Source organism: Wyeomyia smithii, chromosome 2 (assembly GCF_029784165.1).
Source record: "Wyeomyia smithii strain HCP4-BCI-WySm-NY-G18 chromosome 2, ASM2978416v1, whole genome shotgun sequence".
Taxonomy (NCBI): Eukaryota; Metazoa; Arthropoda; class Insecta; order Diptera; family Culicidae; genus Wyeomyia; species Wyeomyia smithii.
The window spans coordinates 269,421,646-269,444,237 of record NC_073695.1 but is presented as its reverse complement, the minus strand read 5'-3'; the positions used below and the strand labels follow the sequence as shown (position 1 = coordinate 269,444,237).

Genomic DNA, 22,592 nt, shown 5'->3' with positions numbered 1-22,592 from the left:
ACTTGAGAGACCATTCCGGCAGGATGAAAAAATCAGGCTAAATAAATAAAACCTTAACCACTATCAATTGTATTCTGATTCTTTTCAATGTCGTTGTTAGGAAGGACAGTGTGAGGTGTAAGAGTGGGGGGCAGAAGAAATCAATTCAATTTAGCGTTTGACTGAACGCTCTCTGTCTACTTCCTCACTCTCTCTCTCTCTCATTTCAACAAGTGACGATGGCAACAGTTCTAACGATTCTTACGCGCGGCTTACTAATGATGGAAGGAGTAAGCAAAAGAGAAAAAAAAAGGCAAGATTCTCGTGTGAAACCATTGGCGTATCTAAATAACTTGAATTGATAGCGGACAAAAGAAAAAACTAGGACAGCTTCCACTCTACGTTTGCGGCTTCTGAGAACGGGGATAAATAATGTTTGCGTTAATGCAATCACTTTGCCAGCCTCGGGACGATACCTCTCCGGGTGGAAACGTTCACTGGTTTACTGCCAATTTCATGTTTAAATGCATGAAGGGCTGAGCTGTGGACGGTCGACCACACGGTGCCTCACTGCTTGCTGGTTGGTGGCATGATTGTCCTGATATCCTGATATGATGGAAATTAGTCTTCCAAACGATTAATTTATGCTATGCTGTGTAAGTTCGGAGCGGCGGGCGTTTCAAAAAGGGCAAACAGAACAAACGCTATGTCAAACTCGTGTACAAGCTTATGAATGATTTATGAGCTGTTTGAGGTTAGGTTCGCTGTTGTTCCAAGGGTTAGTACAGGGCTTTTTTTTCTGCCTGAAGTTTCAAATCATTGATTAACAGTAGATCAGTGAAGAGTGGAAAATTTGATAGCGAAATTATCACAATTGAGATTGATAAAAGTTATATTTTGTACAAATTCGCGGTTCCCAATAAATTTACTACAATAGTTATACAATCTTTCATTTCGATGTTTTGAGGGCATCTTCAGCGGTGGTCCAAATCGTTGTTTTGTTCTATTTTTTTGGAACAAACTCAAATTCATTGCTGCACCGGTGGTGTAAATTTTGTTTTATACCAGATCTAAATTGAAGATATTTGAAACTGGTATACGTTTTGATCTATTTTAGTCACTTTTTGGAACAGGAAATAGATCGTTCTAAAACGCTTTGTACGCTACCAATAGGTGGGTAAAATGTCATATTTTAATTGAATACCTCATTTTAGCTTTTTACATATACGCATTTTGCCTGAGTTGGGGGATAAATAAAACAAAGATTTTTCATGATTATTCACAATTCATTTTTGTGGTTTTTCTGAAGAAGAAAATGAACATGTTTGTCGTTCTTGGCTTTAAGGAAACTTTCTAGCAAAAGGGAGAATGCTGGAAGACCATAACCGTAGGTTCAATTACTTGGTTTGCAATCATCAGCCACCAGGAAGCCAAATATGTTGGCTATTCGTTTATCGCCCTAATTGTAGTGGGACTAGAGAAGGCCTCAAGAGGCAAGAAAAATGTTCTTCGAAGACACTGAACTGAAACTTAAAATGTAGGCTTGTTTCAATATCCTCAACACCGAACCCAAGTTTAAAGAACTGCAAGATTCTGAAAGATTGATGACACGAAAACGGAAGATGAACATCTCCGCGATCAAACGTTTTTCGCTATCCTCCGAAGCCCTATTTGTAGCAGAAATTTTTAGATCATACCAATCCATCCTGAAAAATGTCACTGATGCTCGGGTCAAACCGTCAAATCCATAAAGTCTTGTGGATTTAAAGTGTCTTGCCAAAGTAATCGTTAAATGTGCGTAAAACTTATCGAATTTCCGTTTGTTAACTATTAAATGCTTTTTATTAAAACAAGTCTCATAAACTGATAGCATGGGGTATTAAATCGTTGAAAGTGTGACAGATGTCAGCGGTTTAAAACAACAAGATATACAACACCGGTGCGGAGAACGAAAAGTTGGTCTATATTAGCTGGTTCTATTCAAATTTCGCTGTTGTAAATCTAGTATAAAGTTGTTTCAAAAATAGACCACCGCCGAAGATGCCCTAAGGTTTAGCCTTCAATTTAGAATTTGGAATTCAATATTTCCTCACTGTATCGACAACTTCTTACCGACGTTTTGTAGTTCTCATATGCATTCTTTATGCTTCAAATACACGTAAAAGTTCAAGTCTCTTTCAACCAATGTGTCTCGTCAATTCGCACAATTTTTGCTCTAATTTCGCACAACGAATGTGTGACATGCATTACGAACATTTGTACAATGAATAAATCGACAAAGATTGAAGTCCTAATATATGTCAATTTTTTTAACAGCGTTTCGACAGTTTTTGAACAATACACTGACATATTTGCTGTGACATTTTGATTATATTTTTGTCTATATTTTTTTTGAGGCTTTCAGCCGGCGGCTGGTTCACCTCATTTTGATTATTCACAATTTTTCTACACACATTTTAATACATTTACTGCTGAAGTTTGTTTCTCTAGTGGCATTTTAAGAACTTTTCCACGGCATTTTTACGCATAGCACGGTTACTCCATGATAATGAGTCAGGCACGATTATGGATCACTATTACCAAAAATATGTCTATTCTGAAAAAACTGAATAATTTTTATTAGCCGTAGTATTTTTTTAACTCAGTTCTAATCTTATTCATACGATTGAAATAAATTCGAATTTGCAAATGTCACTAAAATGCTATCTTGTTCGGGGATTGAACGAAGTGATTCATCATTCTAATAATGTTATACTTTGCAGTGGACAATGGTGGGGCAGTCCAAATTTAAACTATTTTTGTTACTTTTTCATAATATTGTATCAAGACAAGACTGAATAAAATAAATTATTTTCAAGCTGTTACAACAATAAAATAACTTTTGTGATGAGATTTCACGGATTTCATACAAAAAAAAGATCTTGAATGTCTAAAGTGACCCACAATACAGTGCAACATAATTTTTTCCTGCCTCGGCTTCTATGTATGATTTTTCATGTATTTTAACGCAAAACAAATTTCCCTGAGTTTGAACACATTTCACCTTAAGAGGCAACAGTAGCGTCATTTTAAATTTTTGAGAAATCGGAAAATTACTATGTTTTTTCGACGCCATTTTATTATAATATAGCATCTTCATACCCATCTTAAAAAAAAACAGATCTTAAATCGGACAAAACTGAGCTCAAAACGGTGGTTCTATGAAAACAGTTTTGGCATGGTTTTAGTATATTCCACAAAGCGAAATAATGTACATCAAATAATGTACAATAAATAAATAATGTACATCAAATTTTCGCAAGTGAGGACGCCCTCTTCTGAGGCAGAAACATTAAATTTTAACATAGGGTAAGGAACGGCTTAAGCAGTAGCGCCTATTTTAATCAGTCGCAGAAAACTGGCCTCAAACTCCTGCTTTTTGATCAATATCGACATTTTTAATTATGGAAACGAAAACTTTGATAGTCTAGCTGTTTTACGAATATAAGAAATACCGTTAATCACAAAGGAATCAGTGAACAAAGATCATTAGAAACAAATCGACCTTTATTGCAGCCATTCAGGAGCCACTTTGGGTGCTGCAAAAGAACGCCTGCAGAAAAGATGGAAACTGCTTAAAATAGGTTCGGGGTGATTGGAATAGTGTCCCTCGATTGGTAACTTTAATTGATTATTGTTAAAGTTCGCTAACTTAATTTTACAATCTGAAAACAAGTTCTGACAGAGAAAATGATAAAGAACAGATTGATATACTACTGTTTGAATTTCACCCAACAAATTTCGAGTATTGCGTCTGAATACACAGGCGGTTCCTAAAGCTGCTTAGAATATGTTCCCTACCCTAAGTAACAATTTGACTAACACTTCTTCGCTTCTTCGACAGAATGCGACTGAAATTCTTATCTACTGTCAGAATTTCAATCGCTTTGAAAAGCCCAAGCAAAATGAAAGAAATTCAGCAAAACCTATTGGTATCACCTTTCAAAAAAATTTTAGGAACTGAGAGTAGCTGGGACGAAAGCGTAAGACGCGAAGAAGTATTTGGAAACAATTATAATGTATTCCGGCACGACCGGAATTTGTCTACCAGTCGAAAAATTCAGGCGGTGGAGTCCTCATTGCCATTAATGCAGACTTTACTTCTGACGAAATAATATCCGACAAATATAAAGAATTTGAACATGTATGGGCCAAAGCATTTATTGCTGGCAAAGAAAAAGCTTCTGTTCCGTGTACTTTCCACCGGAACATGCTCATAAACATTCATATGAATTATTTTTCAAAACTCTAGAATCTATTATGTCTAACATGAAACCAGAAGTAAAACTGCATGTCTATGGCGACTTCAACCAACGTAATGCAGACTTTATTGTAGACATTGAAAATGAATCTATCTTACTCCCAGTCGTAGGCGAAAACGAAACACTGCGGTATCTTTTTGGCAAATCCTCAGAACTCGGTCTATATCAAATCAATCATGTCAAAAACAAACAAAATGCATATTTAGACCTATTATTCACAAACTGCACCGAAGACTTCTGTGTAGATGCATCATTGACTCCCATCTGGAAAAATGAAGCATTTCACACAGCAATTGAATATTCAATAGTAATGAATAACACTTCGTACCCTAGCGACTGCGAGTACGAGGATGTACCGGACAGAGCTGCGGAAAGTCAATATCATACTACTGACATAACGCCAAAATGATGCAACACCAGAATCAGCCAACTACGATGCATGGTTAGTGATGTCCGGTAATCGTTCGGTTAATCGATTAGTCGATTAGACTGCGTAATAATCGAATATTTTGTCATCGATTATCTCCCACTGAATAACCGAATTAATCGATTACCTGCGTCGATTACTGACACGAATTTTAGCAATGTGCTTTTTTTCGATTTGCTCAAGATTAATGATGATTTCTGTACTGAAATATATCATAAACAGCTAGTTTGGAAACAAAAATAACGATATTTCAGGTTAAAATTTGTTTATTCTGGTTCACGAGCTGCTTGTTGCTAAAATTGCTCTTATTTGATCGTAGTTAGACCGATTTCAATTCGGTTTGTTGCAAAAGCTCAAAAACTAGCTCTAAAATAAAATCTTTGTGGTTTCCTGCGAATTCATCCGTATTTCTTTAATGATATTACATTTCTTGAGCTTTTATCAAACTTTACTCACTTCTCCAAATTTAACGTAATTAACCCTCAACTAAGATTACTCTAAGTAAATTCAATACTTTTTTTTATTATTTGGAAACTTGTTTGATCAAATTTGATTGAGTTTTGACTGAGTTAGAAGAATTTTTCGAAAATATGAAAAATTACACCGGGCATGCAATGGTTAACTTTGACAGGTATGTGAATCATGCAAAAGTTGCGTTTAAGAACACGTTAACATTGCCTAGTGTTGTAAGAGCAATATATATATATATATATATATTGTAAGAGCAATTTCACCCCACTGATCAATTTCAGCCCACTCCACGGTACTGTGGCAAGTTTACACTGGATACCGCTACCGAAAACTAGCACCGGAATCAGGGTACTGCTGTTGATTCGCTGGCTGTGGGGGCGACAAAATCGTTGAAGCGATTGGCGAACATACTTAATTTTTTAACGGAAATGGTGGAGTTCCTTGTTACCAACTGGATACTGCGATGAACCGCCAGTTTCTGCTACTGCACAGAAGACGAAACAATTTGCTGCTGTCCGCCAATGCGATTCAAAGTTTTCACTTTTGTCACTATTGCTACCCACTGTCTAGCTGTTTTGATCAAATTCAAATACTGCACCGCACAGTTTCTTGTCAGCTTCAGCATGCCAGCGTTGGATTATACACAAGTTAAAAACAATCGACGACGCAGGTGACAGCAATGATGCCGAGTTTAAATTATTCGCGACTACGAAGTCTCAAGGGCTTGAAGAGATTTTGAAGTTGGAAATTTTGTCGATTAATCGTAAATGGTCAATTAATCGAATAGACAAGCGCGATTAATCGTATCGATTACTTAGCGGTCTCAAGTTATTCGATTACTCAATAATCGAATAATTGGAAAATTCGGACATCACTATGCATGGTTCATTACAAAAGAGTTTGCGATGTTACAATGATTCTCTTAGTGTCAACTCTCACTCTCATTTTTTTCTTGCTATCTTTCTCGATCATTCGGGTATGGCTGTACTGAGATTGAACTAGCAGAAATATCAAGTTCATTTTGACAGCATGATGTTATGAGGATAGCAAACATAAAATCAATGATTTTTCTTCAATTGATATGTATGATATTGATATATGGTCGGCATGCGATCAGACCGAACTAAGCGCCGTTTTCTCAGATTGAGTTATTGACACCCAGTGTATATGAGAAGTAATAATCTATCTATTATGAAGTAACGAAATCGTTTGAGCATTTGATAACGATATTATAAAAAAAATTCTCTGTAACAGCTTGTTCACAGCAATTGCGGCGGTAAATGTTTTTCGACGCTTGGCTCGGTTTGGCTGCACGCCGACTAAAAGCATTGTCAATAAACAACTATTACTTCGTTTTGTAACTGAGCGTATTTTAGTTTGGTACTTTTGAATCTGTATGATCATTCATTTTTATTCTCAGTAGAGAATATGCTTCTTCATAACACCAATTGTAATAAAAAGAATTCTTTTAATATTTTTCAAATGATCTCATATCTGAAAAATAATATTGCATTTTTATTTGTTTTTTGACAGCATGAGTTTATTAATTTTATTCTTGAATATTGTGCTTGTTGTAGGTTAAACTAAAGACAGTGTTGTTCGCGGCAAAAAATGAATCGCGGGTGGCAAAACAGAAAACTTTTAAATATGTATGGGTATGTATATTTATATACAGATCCTATTAAATGTTAGCACGGTTTAACTTTGAAACTGTTTGGTTCGGAACGGTTTTGCTTTTCTTCTAGTTTTTATTCATATTTACTTTTAACGAAGAGGATGGCCGGAGTTAATCGACTGGTTTCGGATATATGACCGGAATATGTTTCAGTAACATGGTAACGATGATCAAAGCAGTGCTTAGAAGTGCTTAAAATCCTACCATGCCTCTCATTGAAAAATGTAAAAATGCGGACCTGTTCCGGTTGTGTTCCGAATACTCGGAGTTGTTGTGCCAGCCCATCAAGCGACACCTATAACCACTGGTTTGAAATTATAAACCTAGTTCATTGGTTGCCATATCTTGAGTTGGGATCGTCACAGACCGCAAAGCAGATCAATTGGTTGCTGGCTATTTATGAGAGAAAGAAACGAGTGCGATGATATTTTCTCTCTCGTCATAGTCAGCATGTTGCTTGGATTAATCGCAGCTCTGCACCACAAAACTGACTTCGAACAAGTCAAACGTAGACTACGCATAATAAATTGGCGTAGTATAATTTGTAAAGAAGGAAATGTCAACGAAGAAGTACCAAAAATATACAAAATATATAATAAATAAAATATACAAAAAAGACAACAATAGCGAAAATCTTCAAAATTACCAAGAAATTTGTTGTCAACTTGACGCAGTCATTAAAATTGCACATGAAGAACATAATCGTCAAATCGAACATCAAATCAAGTCTTGCCCTAAGAACTTCTTCAATTACGTGAAAACCAAACTAAAAAGTAACAACTTTTCATCACGAATGCATCTTTACAAACTAGTAATGAAATATGTAGTCTTTCTGCCAGTTTTTTTTTCAAAAAATATACACCACATATGAAGAAACAGATCGCGACCGCGAATACTTCTCGTATTTTCCCGAATTTTTTATCTGTCAATCAAATATCTGAATTCGAAATTCAGAACGCACTTAAAAATTTAGACGCTACGAAAGGTCCTGGACCTGATAGGATAGCTCCAATTCTTCTCAAAAACTTGGCAGAAGAACTATCTTCACCATTACAACACCTCTTTAATATGTCCCTGAAGAATCGAATTTTCCCAGAACTCTGGAAAACTTCATATTTAGTGCCAATTTTCAAATCTGGCGCTAAATCTGACATTCGTAATTATCGTGGAATTGCCATTATTTCATGCATTCCAAAATTTTTTGAATCAATAATTAATGAAAAAATCTGTCAGCAATTAAAACACCAAATTACAACTCAACAGCACGGCTTTTACAAAGGCCGATCAACTATCACTAATCTTTTGGAATTCATAACTTTCACTTTTACTGCAATGGACAACGGCAACCACGTAGAAGCTCTTCATACGGACTTTAGCAAGGCATTTGACAGAATCGACATATCTTTATTGCTCTTCAAGCTCGAAAAATACGGAACTGAAACAAAATTTTTGGAATGGCTGCAGTCATACTTATCGAATCGAACACAAATAGTCCGCTTTCAAAATTCCTTTTCAAACCCAATAGAAGTAACTTCTGGGGTTCCTCAAGGTTCTCACCTGGGCCCTCTTCTTTTTATATTATATAATACATATTACATCAATACATGTGCTTGTATATGCTGACGACATGAAGCTCTTTATAGAAATAACCAATGCTGAAGACTTCGAAATATTCCAGAATGAAATTAATGTATTCTACACTTGGTGCAACAAAAGTCTATTACAATTCAACATTAAAAAATGTAATTCGAAAGCCTTCAGCAGAAAAACAGTAACACCACCTACAAACATTTTCTTAGGAAACTAACTTAGTCTTAGACTCCAAACTTACATTCAAAGAACATTATAACACAATAATAAACAAAGCAAATAGTATGCTGAGCTTTAAAAAACTCTTCGGCCACAATTTTCAAGACCCATATACAATCAAACTATTGTATATTACATACGTCCGACCAATTCTGGAATATTGTAGCATTGTATGAAATCCATATATTGTCACACATGAAGAACGCATTGAATCTGTCCAAAAACAATTTCTTTTGTACGCGCTTCGTAAGCTAAATTGGACAGCATTTCCCTTACCATCATATGAAGCACGCTGCATGCTTATAGACATACAAGCACTGAAAGAACGCCGTGAACTTTCAGTGCTTTATTTCATCAATGACATTATTTCTCAACGCGTGCAATCTACTAAATTATTATCTCAACTAAATTTTTATGCACCCAGTCGTCAATTAAGAAATCGTAAAATATTTTCGGAAAACTCTCACAGAACTAACTACTCAAAAAATGGTCCAGTAAATCGCATGATGCGTAACTATAATCAGCACTGCGAAAATATCGACATCACCATGGGCAGAAATCAAATAAAAAAACGACTAATTACTGGAAACAATGTATAGAATATAAGAAAACATTGTATTATTATAACTGTAGTCTACATTTGCTTGACGAAATAAATAAATAAATGTCGAGTATATATGAGCATTAATGGTAATGCGCTAATATCTAAAAGTGGATGTCAAATTATATCTTATATTAAGTAAAAAAGTCTCAGGAATCGATTGGTAGGTGTCTGATCCACGTAAAATGTAAGCAACATGTCAGATTTGCCCGAATTCCCCTACAATACTTAAATAGGACGTTAGACTAACTTATTTGAATTTTTTTTAAGGTAATATCAAGAGTGTAAGCGATACTCAAAAATACAATAACAATTTGTCTTCCATGATCCTACCCTTTTTGCGAGGAGGGTGTCGCATTTACCTGTGGGAAGACGCGATGATTCTGTCCCAAAACTAAAGCGAGATTTCCATGTTTTGACCGATCCTGGCCAAAAATACATTTTGGCCAGGACTACATTTTTTCGATGGTGTTTCGATTACTTATTTACAACATTGTTATAATGTTTCTCATACAGTTTCAATTTGTTTTTACGGCACTTTTACGTTAACCGCATTTTTGTGGCCTGTTAAAATGTTACTGTAGCTTCTCTACTACCTTCCTTTTTCTAGAGTTTGCTGACAATAGATTAACAACAATGTGATAAATTTTCTACGGTATTTTGTTCTGGTAACTTTTAAAACCATTGAATTTTCATTACCCTTTTTTATATCTATTTCAAAGTCATTCAATTACTTTTTTTACAACGTTTTTACAGCTTTTCCAGGGAGATTCAGTTTTTTATCTGCCACATTCTCATAAATTTTCTACGGCACTTTGTTCATTTGTTCAGACACTTTAATAACTTTAAAACAGCGTTTCGATTGCTATAGGGTGTTTCATTATGTCTAGGCACGATTTCGAATAAATGATATAGACACAATTTGAGAGCAAACAAAATTTTTATGCCACCACTTTTTTTCTCTAAGGCCTTCTACAATACATTGCTTCAAAATTTCTAATTTATCGTAGACCAATGATCGAGTTATCGATCGAAGATCAAAGCTCCAACACAGATTGATTTTTCCGGATGCAAATTTTCAAATGGCATCTGCTGGTTTCACATATTTTCTCAAATACTTGGTGAGAATCAGAAAAGTCTCGATTGGTTTTGCCTGGGCACAATTTGGTGGATTCATCTCCTTCGATGAAAATGCCATATCTGGCCATGACCAGTACTGAGTGGCCAGGCCCTGTCTACGGATCATGGGCAGCAGACGCCGATTGAGACGCTCTCGGATGTAAACAGCGGGATTCATAGTATCTGTTGTTACGAATGGCTCGGAAAGCTTGTCACATTCCATTTAACTTCTATTTTTACATCTTTCAACCAGCATTTCAATAGTTCATATTTTTTTTCATATCCTTTTGAAATCATATAAATAGTACATGCAGAATTTTTCCTTGTTACTTAGATAGCAACAATGAAAGTTTCTCCTTTTTGTAACAAATTTGTTACTTGAAAAGCAATAACATTTTTCTCCAGTCAAGTAGCAACACATACTGTCACATATTTTGGACATGTTTCATCCGTCACACCCACACACAAAATTTTCACTCGTTTGTTTAAAAGTGACAACGAAAAGAAATAACACATATCTCTCCACACAAAATTTTTGAAACTTTTATAAAACGTTTTGCTAACTGTTCAACGACGCTTCCTTTTCTATGGAGTTTCAATTACTCAACATTACGATAACGATAACAACATTTCAACCATTTCTCGCAATGACGCAGCCAAAGGGAGGGTGGTTTTTTTTACTATTGGAGTTTGGCATTGCTGTTCATTGGGGGTGCAAAACTTCGAAAAAAGTCCCCATGCTAAATTTCAGTTCAAATGAACTTTGGAATGTGGAACCTTAAAGCAGTCAAAGTTTCAGGTCATTGATTTTTTTAAGCCAGATCTGGCGAACAATTTGTTATTCACCAGCTCTCGAAGTTTGAAGCATTTCAAGACATTTCGTGTTTTAATCGATCAAAAAAGTGAAACTTCGACCGCTTTAAGGCACGACTTCCGCGAGTCCGATTTCGAAGATTAGGTCTTTACGACCATTCCCAGGGATTTTTAATGCTTGAGTCTCTATTCGTGAAAAATAACGACTACCAGGAATTAAGTCTGTTGCTAAACTGATTTTTTAGACAAATTGTACTTATACTTAATCTACTGGAACCCCGGAGAGAAGCAATCACCTTTACCGACTTTTCTTTTTTTCCGACTTGTTACCTATATTTACCTTTCTCCCTGATTTTTTTTTTGTCGTTGCCTACTTATTTTGCTTCTATGCGGACGACGTCGTTTCTCTCATGGGAAACAAGGTGTCTTGTATTAGCACTCTATTCCGGCAAAGGAATATCGGAAAAATATACTATTTCGGTCTACGCAATGGAATATTGCATCGATTGTCTGTCTGTCTGTGTGAATGAAATTTTGGATCTATTCTTGGTTCTGGGAACGGATGTAGTTTTTTTTCGAGAAGTCGAAACTTTTGAGGCCCATCGCTAAACATAATTCGAAAAAAAAAAGATTTCTGTTGGTACCCTACTATTTAAGTCATGTGGTAAACAACTATTCGATCCTTCACACAGAGAAATGGCTTTCAAGTTCAAAAATAAACCACATTGAACTCAACAAAATATATTGTAGAATCACGGCTTACCAGCATTTTGTTTTGTTCCAACAAGTTACATCATTCATCCCAAGAACATTGTTTGTTTTTTTCAGCAATCAGACTTCCATTACGTTCTACAATATTGTTTTTTAAATTTGCAATACTGTTGTTCGTTTAAAAAAAATTAAAGCTCAATCAATACATGTTGAATTGAAAAAAAAATTTTTTTTTTTTCAGCAAACGTGCTATTTTATTTTTTTTTTCAAAAATATATATCTGTATTTTATAATAATGTTGGAATCAAAGTCATTCGTTGTTTGAGTTATCGAACATTCATTACATTGAAACAATTACAGCATCGATAATACAATCATTAACCTTGTAAAGATTAATTGTAATAATTTGTAGTTTATGTATGTACGTTCGTCATTATTTTTTCTCCGTTGTTGAAAAAAACTCCATGTTATTGAAAATGCTGGTTAAATCTACGGGAATGTACACTAGAACATATTATAATTGGTTGATAAATTCCATCAATGAATATGTTTTCTAATTTATGAATACTGATTGAATTGTACTATTTAATCACGTTTTTTTTTGTAAAAAGCATCTCTTCTTTAATAAATTTATCGAATTAACGTACATCATGGATATCAATCGTATCGTATCCTTTTATTAAGCATTTGTGTCTTCCCAAAGTGGCAACGTTATTTTCTTTGATTCTCGTAAATCGATTATTGGATCGAAAGAGTTATTATTTGAAACATTTGATGTGCTTCGTCCTATCTACAAAAAACGGACGCCGTGTGAGCTCTTCCCTGATTCCCTGCGCTCAACAAATGTCTATGTATCTGTAGTGTAGCCGTGTTCTGGTGAATAAAAAGTTACGTAATAATGCTTAATTAATTCATAAAAATAATTTTTTTCACTTACAAAAAAAAACGCATCTGTCACATCGAAAGATTTCAATAGCTCCGACACGGTCCCACAGATCAATCCACCAAAAAGTTAGATAAAAAAAATATTTTTTCTAATTTTCTCTATATCAGATTGCTTCCTTCAGCAAAGTTGGGGAAAATTTTAAAAGAAAAACAATTGCCAAATACTGTTATGTCCTATCTGTACTTCGGACACGACAAAATAGAGTTTTTTTTTGTGGAAAACCCCCTCCTTCAAATCAGTTTTTGTCTATAATTTTGTACAGATAGGACATCGCAGTATTCAGCAATTGTTTTTCTTTTAAAATTTTACACAACTTTGCTGAAGGAAGCAATCTGGTATATTGAAAATTAGAAAAAATATTTTTTTTATCTAACTGACGATTTTTCGAGTTTAGACCACTGTGCACTGTGGGATTTTCAAATAAATCTTTCCACCAATTGTTATTGTCTCGAAATATTGTGTGAACAAAAAAAATAACCCTTGGAATGTGTAGAAGTTATTTCATAAAATGGTGGTTGAAAAACGTGCTTTACAATAAGTTATTCGTCGTTTTTATATCACATTTTTGTACTTTACAACCTTCAAAAGGCATATGAAGCATTTACTAATACTAGAAAAATGCACTCTCCTCCTCACCTCTCTTTTATGCTCATTGGCTAGAAGTTAGAACGACATGCTCAGTGCCATAAGTGATGCCAGATGCCATATTTTTTTTCAATCAAATGTATGGTTTAATCTATATTCTTCCTAATTATTCCTAATAAAGCGCTGTAGAATCAGCCGAATTTGATTATTGAAATTAAAATATTTCTTTTGCATTTAAGACCAAGAATCGAGTTTAAATCGAAAAGGGTATACAACAGTTCTAAAACTTGCTATTCTTCTGAGTGTTGTTCTCAAATTGATTGGGCTAAACAACGGTTTATTTAGATAGCACGTGCGTTGCACGGTAAACGGAATCACTAATAGCGAATTTTTTTATTCCACCATCTTACTTCGTTTTGACCTGGACCCAACCTAACTGCCGTGAAACCTTTCTTTATTCGCTTGATTTTAACCCAGCATTGACCTGGCGTGCTGTCCGAAGCGAAGCGTCTGTTATAACAATTGTCTGGCATCTCTTCCTTACGTGCGTCGTAAATCGCGATGTCGTTTTCTTATTCCATGGCAGATTTGCTCTGCCGCAGCGGAAGAAAGAAATTTGCTATAACAATAGTAGGAAAACACTTCATCTTTTACGTTATTCTCTCCTATTCTATCCCTCCAAAATTCTTCCGCACTCACATTCCTGGAATACAAAACAATTTGTATTCCAAGTGAGTGACGTGAGTGCGCCAAACTGTTGTTATTGAACTAGAATTACGTCTCTCAGAAAGTTTGGCTACATAGGGATGTCAAATGAAAATCTAAAACAGGAAAAGGTGAAAATTATGTCCAAATTCAAATGCCAATAAATCGATTAGTTTTCGATGGATTTCCTTCGTTCCTGCAGCAATCGATTGGAAAATCTTCTAGAAATCTTCCCAAGTGCAGAAAATAGTAATTTTATTATTCGAACTATTATACTATTCAAAATTGTCAAGCCTTGTCAAAACGCAAAGTTCGACCTCTGATTGGTCATTATATGATTGCTTTCCCAAGCACGGTCGACAGAATTAAGGTTCTAGTAATTCAGATTGTACTATTCGACGTGGTCCCCGTGGTTCTGTGGTTACCAATGTCGAATGTCGGTCGGCTAGCTCTCACACGGTTGCGATATCGGGTTAGATTCCCGATCAGGTCAAACTGGAAATTTTCTCGACTCAGCACTAAAGCATCGTTGTACTTATCCTACACATGCGAAATGTGCCAAAAACAATATCGATAACGAATTCTTTCAACTAATCTAGTTGATCGAGACGTTATTAGCCCTCCAGGCTAGTGTACGATATTGTTTTACTATTAAACCTATATAAGAGCCTGTTTAAGCCCAAACTGGTATTAGTTCTAGACAGCGTTTTCAAGAATCTTACTCAACAGCAGCAGCGATATCAGCAGCGATATTGGCTGGGCCAGATGGTGCAGCGGCACTTCCTTTAGTAAAAGCTACCTTTGTGCAGTAGCGAACAGCATCACTAGTAGGTACATTGGCCGTCACTTTCTCTAATGAAAAGTTGCCGTATTTTGACAACCCACAAACGTTTTGAAATGCTGGCATTCAAAATATATTGGCCGTTAAATTTTCAGTGTGAAAACAGCTTTAAACTGTGTTATCAGGAAAATGTCTTAATCCCCTCTGTCGGGATAGCACAGAGATGCGATCAACATTATATCCGATATGAAATTGAACAACAACTGTCCCTATATAGACAACAAACACATTGTTGAAGATTTAATATTTTTTCGTTTTGCGCTAGAATTAAAAGTAAATGTTATTTCAGTTTGCATGCACTCTGACTGTGGAAACTTGGTTGCGTTGTGTAGTGTTTGTTCCATTCCTGTTTAGTGCAAACTGAAATGCGGTAGAACTTTAACTCCTTTTGTATAAAATTTTAAACATATTCACCTTGCGGTCGTGGCTTTGCATACAACCCTTGTGATTTTTTTAAATCCCGTTTCGCTACATAACAGTCATTAATTTTGGTTACTCTCTCTCAAATTACTCTATTAGTATCGATTCGAATAAAAAAGTATATCCTATAAAAAAATCAATAATTTTTTTTTCGTTTCAAAAAAATTATAAATTTTAGTGTTATTTGCCCATAAAAATGTCAATGGAAAGTTTCAGCTTAATCATAAATACTCGATTAAACTGGTTGCCCGTTTTTTGTGGGATTGCAATGCATTATTTCCACTCACTAAAATTGTACTCAAATATAGTAGCAGACAATTTTAAATCACTTTCAATATTTTAAAGTTTTAACCCAAAAACAATCTAGCATAATTCTACTTGATGTATATTTACTTACCTTACCTTACCTAGCAGGCTAGAGCCGGGGTTGCTAGTGCTGTGTCAAGATGTCGTCTCCATTTCAAACGGTACAATGACGGTTTCTCCTGGCAGCGCGTGCAGTTCATGGTTAATGCGTCAACGCCATTCTCCGTCTTTGGCCTGTACTCCACCGTGACTGATTCACAGCACCTTCCGTTCGAAACCTCCAAGGGCGTCGAAATCCTTTGAGAGCTAACCGATAGAGGGCCACCGGTCTAACAAGTGTTTTTCATAGCTTCAGCTTCGTCCGGCGGCGCACTCGATTGGCTCTCAGCGTCCTACGAAGTACAAAGTAGATACTTACTTTACTTTTATGGCTAACGGACCGTTTCACCGGTCTAGGGCCGAACGAATTAGAGATGTCCAGCTTCTTCTGTCTTGGGCAGCCGTACACCAACAGATCGTGCATCTTCTTCCATCGCGCACATCCACCGCGTGCGAGGCCTACCACGGAGTCGACGGCCTCTTCCTGGTTCTCTACTGAAGATAGTTTTGGTGGCTCTCTCGTCAGGCATCCTGGCTACATGTCTAGCCCACTGAAGCCTGCCCCGCTGTATTACCTTCACTATATCCAGCATGTTTGTATACCTGGTACAACTCGTGATTCATGCGTTTGCGCCACACTCCACCTTCCAATTTACCGCCAAGTATCGATCGCAGAACTTTACGCTCAAAAACTCCGAGCACTCGTCGATAAGCTTCCTTCAGCGTCCATGCTTCATGTCCGTAAAGGGCCACCGGGAGTATCAGCGTCCTAAACAGCGCTAGTTTTGTGCGAGTTTGCAAACTACGGGACCTTAGCTGGTTACGCAGTCCGTAGAAAGCCCTGTTCGCAGCTGCAACTCGTCGTTTCACTTCACGGCTAATATCGTTGTCACATGTCACAAGCGTACCAAGATAAACGAATTCGTCAATCACTTCAAATCGTTCCCCATCAATCTCCACCTCAGCACCAACACCACGGGGACTCCCACGCTCTCTGCCAGCTACCATGTACTTCGTTTTGGCAGAGTTAATGGCAAGTCCCAATCTCGCTGCTTCTCTCTTAAAAGGTACGAAAGCCTCCTCCACGGCCTTACGGTTGATACCGATGATATCGACGTCGTCCGCAAAACCAAGAAGCATGTGAGATTTCGTGATGATCGTACCGTTTCTTTCGACGTTTGCTCTTCGTACTTCGATCCGTCGTGGAACGCCTTTGTCGGAAACCAGCCTGGTATTCGCCAACAAAGGATTCCGTTAACGGTCTCAATCTGAAGAAAAGGATACGGGAGAGCACTTTATATGCGGAGTTGAGCAACGTTATCCCTCGATAGTTGCCACAATCCAACCGATGGTCCTTCTTATAGAGAAAGTAGATACGCAAAGTAGATACGATTTCGCAAAGTTATGTGCTGTGATGTCGAAGTCATCAGCGCAGCCTTCAAGCTGAAACCGCTTCGTGAAAATCGTACCACTCGTCCCGATGCCCGCTCTTCGTATAACACCATCGAGGGCTATGTTAAATAGCAAGCAGGAAAGTTCATCATCTTGTCTCAATCCTCGGCATGACTCGAAGGGATCCGAAACACGCACGTAGCACATCACACGATTCATGGTATTCATGGGTCAAATATATTCTCGTTTTTGTGCTTGATCTTACATAGCTGTTCTCGATCAACTGTGACATAGGTTGCCTTGAAGTCGATAAAAATGTGATGCGTGGACACGTTGTACCCACGACATTTTTTGCAAAATTTTGTCGAATTGAAAATATCTGGTCCGTGGTTGCGCGGGCTCCCATGAAACCCGCTTTGTACTACCCCACGAACCTCCTGGTTAAAGGTGTTAGACGCTGAAAAAGAACTTGGGAGTATATTTTAGAAGCAGCGTTGATGAGCGTAAAGCCACAATAGTTGCCTCTTCTCACATCTTTGAAATTACCCAGTGCAGTACTCCAGCAAGTGTTTTTTATCATGTTTGTAGAGCTCACCCGGTGGGCCGTCTTTGCCGGTAAGTCTGTTGTTCTTCAGCTTCCCAATCTCCCGCTGAATTTCGTGGAATTTCGTGGTCGGGGGCTGATACCCGGTCATCTACTGCAGGCACTCCAAGGTCCGTTCCAGCTCCGCTTCTGTTTGTTGCATCGCCATTCAGATGTTCACCGAAGTGCTCCTTTCACCTGTCGACCACTTCGTTATCGTTCGTGATGAGATTACCTTCCACATCCTAGGCTAGCAGCACATAGCCTTTACGGGATTCCCCATCATACCAGTCGTTTCTGCCACTCGGCGCATCTGTTCCTAGTGACGTCGTCGCGGATTCCCTGATGACGATGCGGATCATGGTCCAGCCATCCTCAAGACAAGCTGTGCCGAACTCCTCTACCGTGGGTAGTGCCACTTTAATTTGTTGTGCGTAGACTTCGGCAGCCTGCGGGTTTCGTAGCTGCTTGATGTTGAGCCGCGCAATCGTCTATGTCGTGACTGAAAGACAGTCGACAGTTTCGAGCGCATACAAACCGCCACTAATTAATGGCCCGAGTCAATGTCCGCAGCTCGGTAGGTACTTCGTTGAGCACATGGCCAATTTGGTTTTTTGTTCGTTGGTCAGGTGTTTTCCAAAAGGCTTTGTGGATGTCCTCGCAGTGGAAGAATGTACTTCGGACTACCAATTCTCGGGAAGCTGCAAAGCTTACGCATCATTGGCCGTTGCTGTTCATCTCGGTGTGCAGACTTTCGTAACCGATCGCCGGTTTATACGGGGCTTCCCTTCCGATTTGAGTATTCAGACGTCCCCCAGTTGTGCGTGGAAGGCTTCTTTTTGAACATCGGGTCTTCCTTCATGCATGCTTGTCTTTTCTCCTCAGAAAACCTCTAGAGTGCAGGAGAACATCTTGCACTGCGAAAACAACTGCTCTCACACTAAAGAGCTAATCAACGCACATGCTAGAAGAGAACGACGGACGATTTTTATCTGGTGAGCTTCCTGAACGCACCGCGGTGAAATCTGAAATCTCGCCCTTTCGAGACAATGTACTATGGTGTACTTTCTCACACGTATGGACATCACGCACAATAATTACACAGCAGAGCTATCTGCGGTGTGTTTTACAGTTTGTTTCTTGAGCACTCTGGTCGAATTCACTTTCGGGACTACTCGCCAGTGGACACTGTGGTGCACTTCTGCGTTTTCTCTGTAGAGTGATCCACCCCTCTTGATTCTATCAGATGTGGGGTGAGCTGGAAGTATGTTTGTCTCTCTGGAAGTTGTTTGAGACACTTTGGAGTGGAGAAAGAAGCAGTGTGGTGAAAGCATTTGCTACACGTAGGCACATACTGAAAGGGAAGTGCACGGTGAATTTTTTCTCCGCTCTTTCCACATACTGAGGAAAATGACAAACATGCCTTCATGTGGGCAGTGCACATTAATGATTAGAACCGGCCTTTAATTCTTGATATACACATCCTTTCGCTGATCGCCTTGTCTTTTCTCCTCAAAAAACCTTTCATTTGTTATGCCGCCGCTCTGGTAGTATTGGGCCCTGCGGCCACACTTCCTCCGTTCATTTTCTCCTCACCGGCAAAGGTCCTGCAGCACTACAATGCCAGAGTGACGGGGTTCCAGCTGATCCAGTAGGATCCTGTCGCCACCTAGGATGTTTAGTGATATACAGTTTCATGTTACGACCCGTTTCTTCTTCTTGAATATGCGTAGTAAAGTGTTTTTTGCCATGTCACCTTAATAGGGTGGCTCGCTAGTCTCGTTTCGTAACGGGGCTGCCTGTCGAGACACCGCATTTCTCGCTTCTCTGAAGTACAGATGCTGTTTGGGCCACTGCTCTTAGAGATCAGGTGTACCAGTCAATGCCACCATAAGCGTCTCAGCGCCTTTTAGAAGTCGTTAGGGGAGATCGTGTAGAACCCATCACGCATCTTCTGGCCCTAACTAACTCCTACAGCTTGTTGGGAGGTGTTTATTCATTATATTTGCACCTAACCTCTGCTATCCACAACCTACGACCCGTAGGCTGTGCGTATTGGGACTCACATTGAAGATGTGAGAAGCATGTTGAGCCCTGTGAGAATCACGACGAAATACGGATGTATATTTACTATATTCGGAAATGGATCTCATTTGTTTGTTTTGCAACCTTTGTAGCTGAGTTTAACTTACCAAAAAAAAGAAGAGACGAGCAATAATCAAAAATTCTACTTCAAAACGGAAGCTACTCATTCAATCTTGACAAAATGTCATGTTCCTTGACAATTCAACTTCACAGATTTAGTCTTGAAGAGTGAAACTTCGAGATTTTTAAACAGGATGTTGCAGTACGGAAAATCACCCTTCACCATAACGTTGCCTCCTCCGTGCTTCACAGTACTTTGGATGTGGCGCTCCTGCACCTTTTCTTCCGATTTACACCACACATGAACACATAGATTAAAAATTTTGAATTTCGACTCATCTGTCCACAGAACCATTTTCTACTATTCCAGTGGGCTCTTGGCAAATTTGAGCCTTGCTGGGGAATGGTCAATACCGTGCAGTCTTGCTCTTGAACCCTGTTCCTTCGATACGATGTCAAACAGTCCGATTAGAAACCGAAAGCCAAATACTACAGAGCCATGGAAGTTGTTTCTAAGCGACAAAACACTCAAAACCCAAACAATCGAGGGGTCTTACTCTGGAAACTTATCGAAAAAAATCACGCAACTTGAATGTAACTTTCTCAACACCTTGTAATCTCTACTTTTCAAAACCAAACTAACGGCTTATCTTCTGTAACTGTGACTTTTTGGATAATTTCTACACTTTTCGCAAAAAAGTGCACCACACAAACTGAGCACTCACTAAAATCTTTCCCCACAGGGTGGTGTCTATTTGGTCAACTTCCTGAACGTGTACGGGCCCGGGCTGGCGATCCTGTTTGTAGTGTTCGTCGAAGCAGCCGGCGTGTTCTGGTTCTACGGGGTGGAAAACTTCTCCGCCGACATCGAGCAGATGCTGGGCAAGAAACCGTCCCTGTTCTGGCGCATTTGCTGGAAGTACATCAGTCCGACGTTTTTGTTCGTAAGTATCAAATACCTTTTGAATTAGGATCGAAAGTAAAATTTCTCTGTTATTTATTCTGCAGTGCATTCTGATATTCTCGCTGCTAGGGTACGAAAGTATGCTCGAAGGAGAGTACAAATATCCCGAGTGGAGTGTTGCTGCCGGTTGGGTACTTACACTTTCGTCGGTGCTTTGCATTCCCTTGTACGTGATTTACAAGTTCATGATCAGCGACGGTAGTTTCATGAACGTAGGTTTTTTTTTACTCTTTTCATAGACCACTATAAAACATGTTTGTTTTACTTTCCAGCGTCTTCGTCAGACGTTCAAACCGGAACCACTGATACCGACGGCTGTGCCCGGACAAATTTACACCGGAACCGCTGTCTGACATGATTGCGAAGCACAACGACAACAACAACAACAACCAACATGTCAACGTTGCCATGACAGCAGCAGCGTTTGCTGCTGTTGCTTTGATCGTATCGATTCACCAACACGATGTAGTTGTTCCCCAAACTACAACAGCTACTACTACTATTACTATTACAACTACGAGGATCCTTCTAGTGACGTTCGCTCGCCTAGTGGTACCACCAATGATATTATGCTAAACGATGATAATCCTGCTGATGATAAGCTTAACGTTGATCTGCTACTTGATGTCGAAACCAATCGCTGCGGTGATAATGCTGATACAGCTAGTACTTACTGCAACCGTTACAGTAGTTATCGAGAAGGCAGCTACCGACTTTGCGTCACTCCTCGCCTGAAGAAGCTATCGTTTCCGCTGGCTACGGAGTGGCTCGTTTGATCTCAATCTTGGATGTCATCTTGGATTGCGCGTACACAGAGGAAAGGACTTCCTATTTTTGCTAGAGTTGAAAGCCAATTACTTGCCACTTATTGCATACTGTTACGCTATAGATACATTAATAGGTAGATAAAGCTTCGTTATCCTACTACAAGTTATGCTGCAGAAGAAAGTTGAAGCTTGGAAGGAATACAACTCGAACTGGGCGCAAAGACAGCCATTTTGCGTTCGGTTTGAGTTTCAGGGTTGACTTGAAGTTTCGTTCTTCCTTGATCACATTGTAATTAATACCTCGCTCGATTTCAGTAATCATCTATAGCAGTTAGAAGAGGGCTGACCCTGTCGAATGCCACAAAGTACAGCTGTTAGGTAATATTGCTATTATTAAGACAATGGTGTAGAATAAATGTTAGCTGTTGGTTAGGCTAAGCAACTGTTTTTTGTTGGGCAAAGAAAAAAAAAACGATTTAAAGATGCGTTGATGGTCATAAGTTTTACTCGTCTACCAACGATAGTTTCAGTATACTGAACAGAGATAGATAGAACATATATTTAGCCTGCAAGTAGTGAGTAATCTAGCCAGACGCCAGCTCAGAAGAGTCGTCAGTGTTTTTGTAGGATGTGCTTTTAGCTATTAATACTCAAGAGATTAGCGATAAATATTTTGTATAGATGCTAGAAGCTCAGAGCCTGTACAACGCAACTCTCAGCGCAGTAAGTTTTGTTCTGTTGGTTACCGATTGGATTTCTGGCAAACTGTGAGTGTCGGGTGCCCAAGGGGCAAGCAGCCATTTGCCACGTGGGCATCAATTCGTTCGCACTCGCTCCGTTGTACTATATTTCCCTGTTGTAGCGGGGCTCAGTTCTTCCGAACAGCTCGGACAATAAACGAAAGACTTTTTTGTTTAGTTTTTCTATACCTTA

The 22,592-nt window shown here is 38.5% G+C and overlaps 1 protein-coding gene across 1 annotated transcript in view; it reads left to right on the top strand.

Annotated features, from left to right (window-relative positions):
* The window catches only part of LOC129725907 (sodium-dependent serotonin transporter), a 138,124-nt gene extending 115,532 nt beyond the window's left edge, over nt 1–22,592 (top strand). The window contains exons 7-9 of the mRNA XM_055682336.1: nt 20,672–20,872; nt 20,937–21,104; nt 21,165–22,592. Of these exons, the coding sequence (XP_055538311.1) occupies nt 20,672–20,872; nt 20,937–21,104; nt 21,165–21,245 (450 nt within the window). The 3' untranslated portion in view covers nt 21,246–22,592. The remainder of the gene's footprint in view (nt 1–20,671; nt 20,873–20,936; nt 21,105–21,164) is intronic.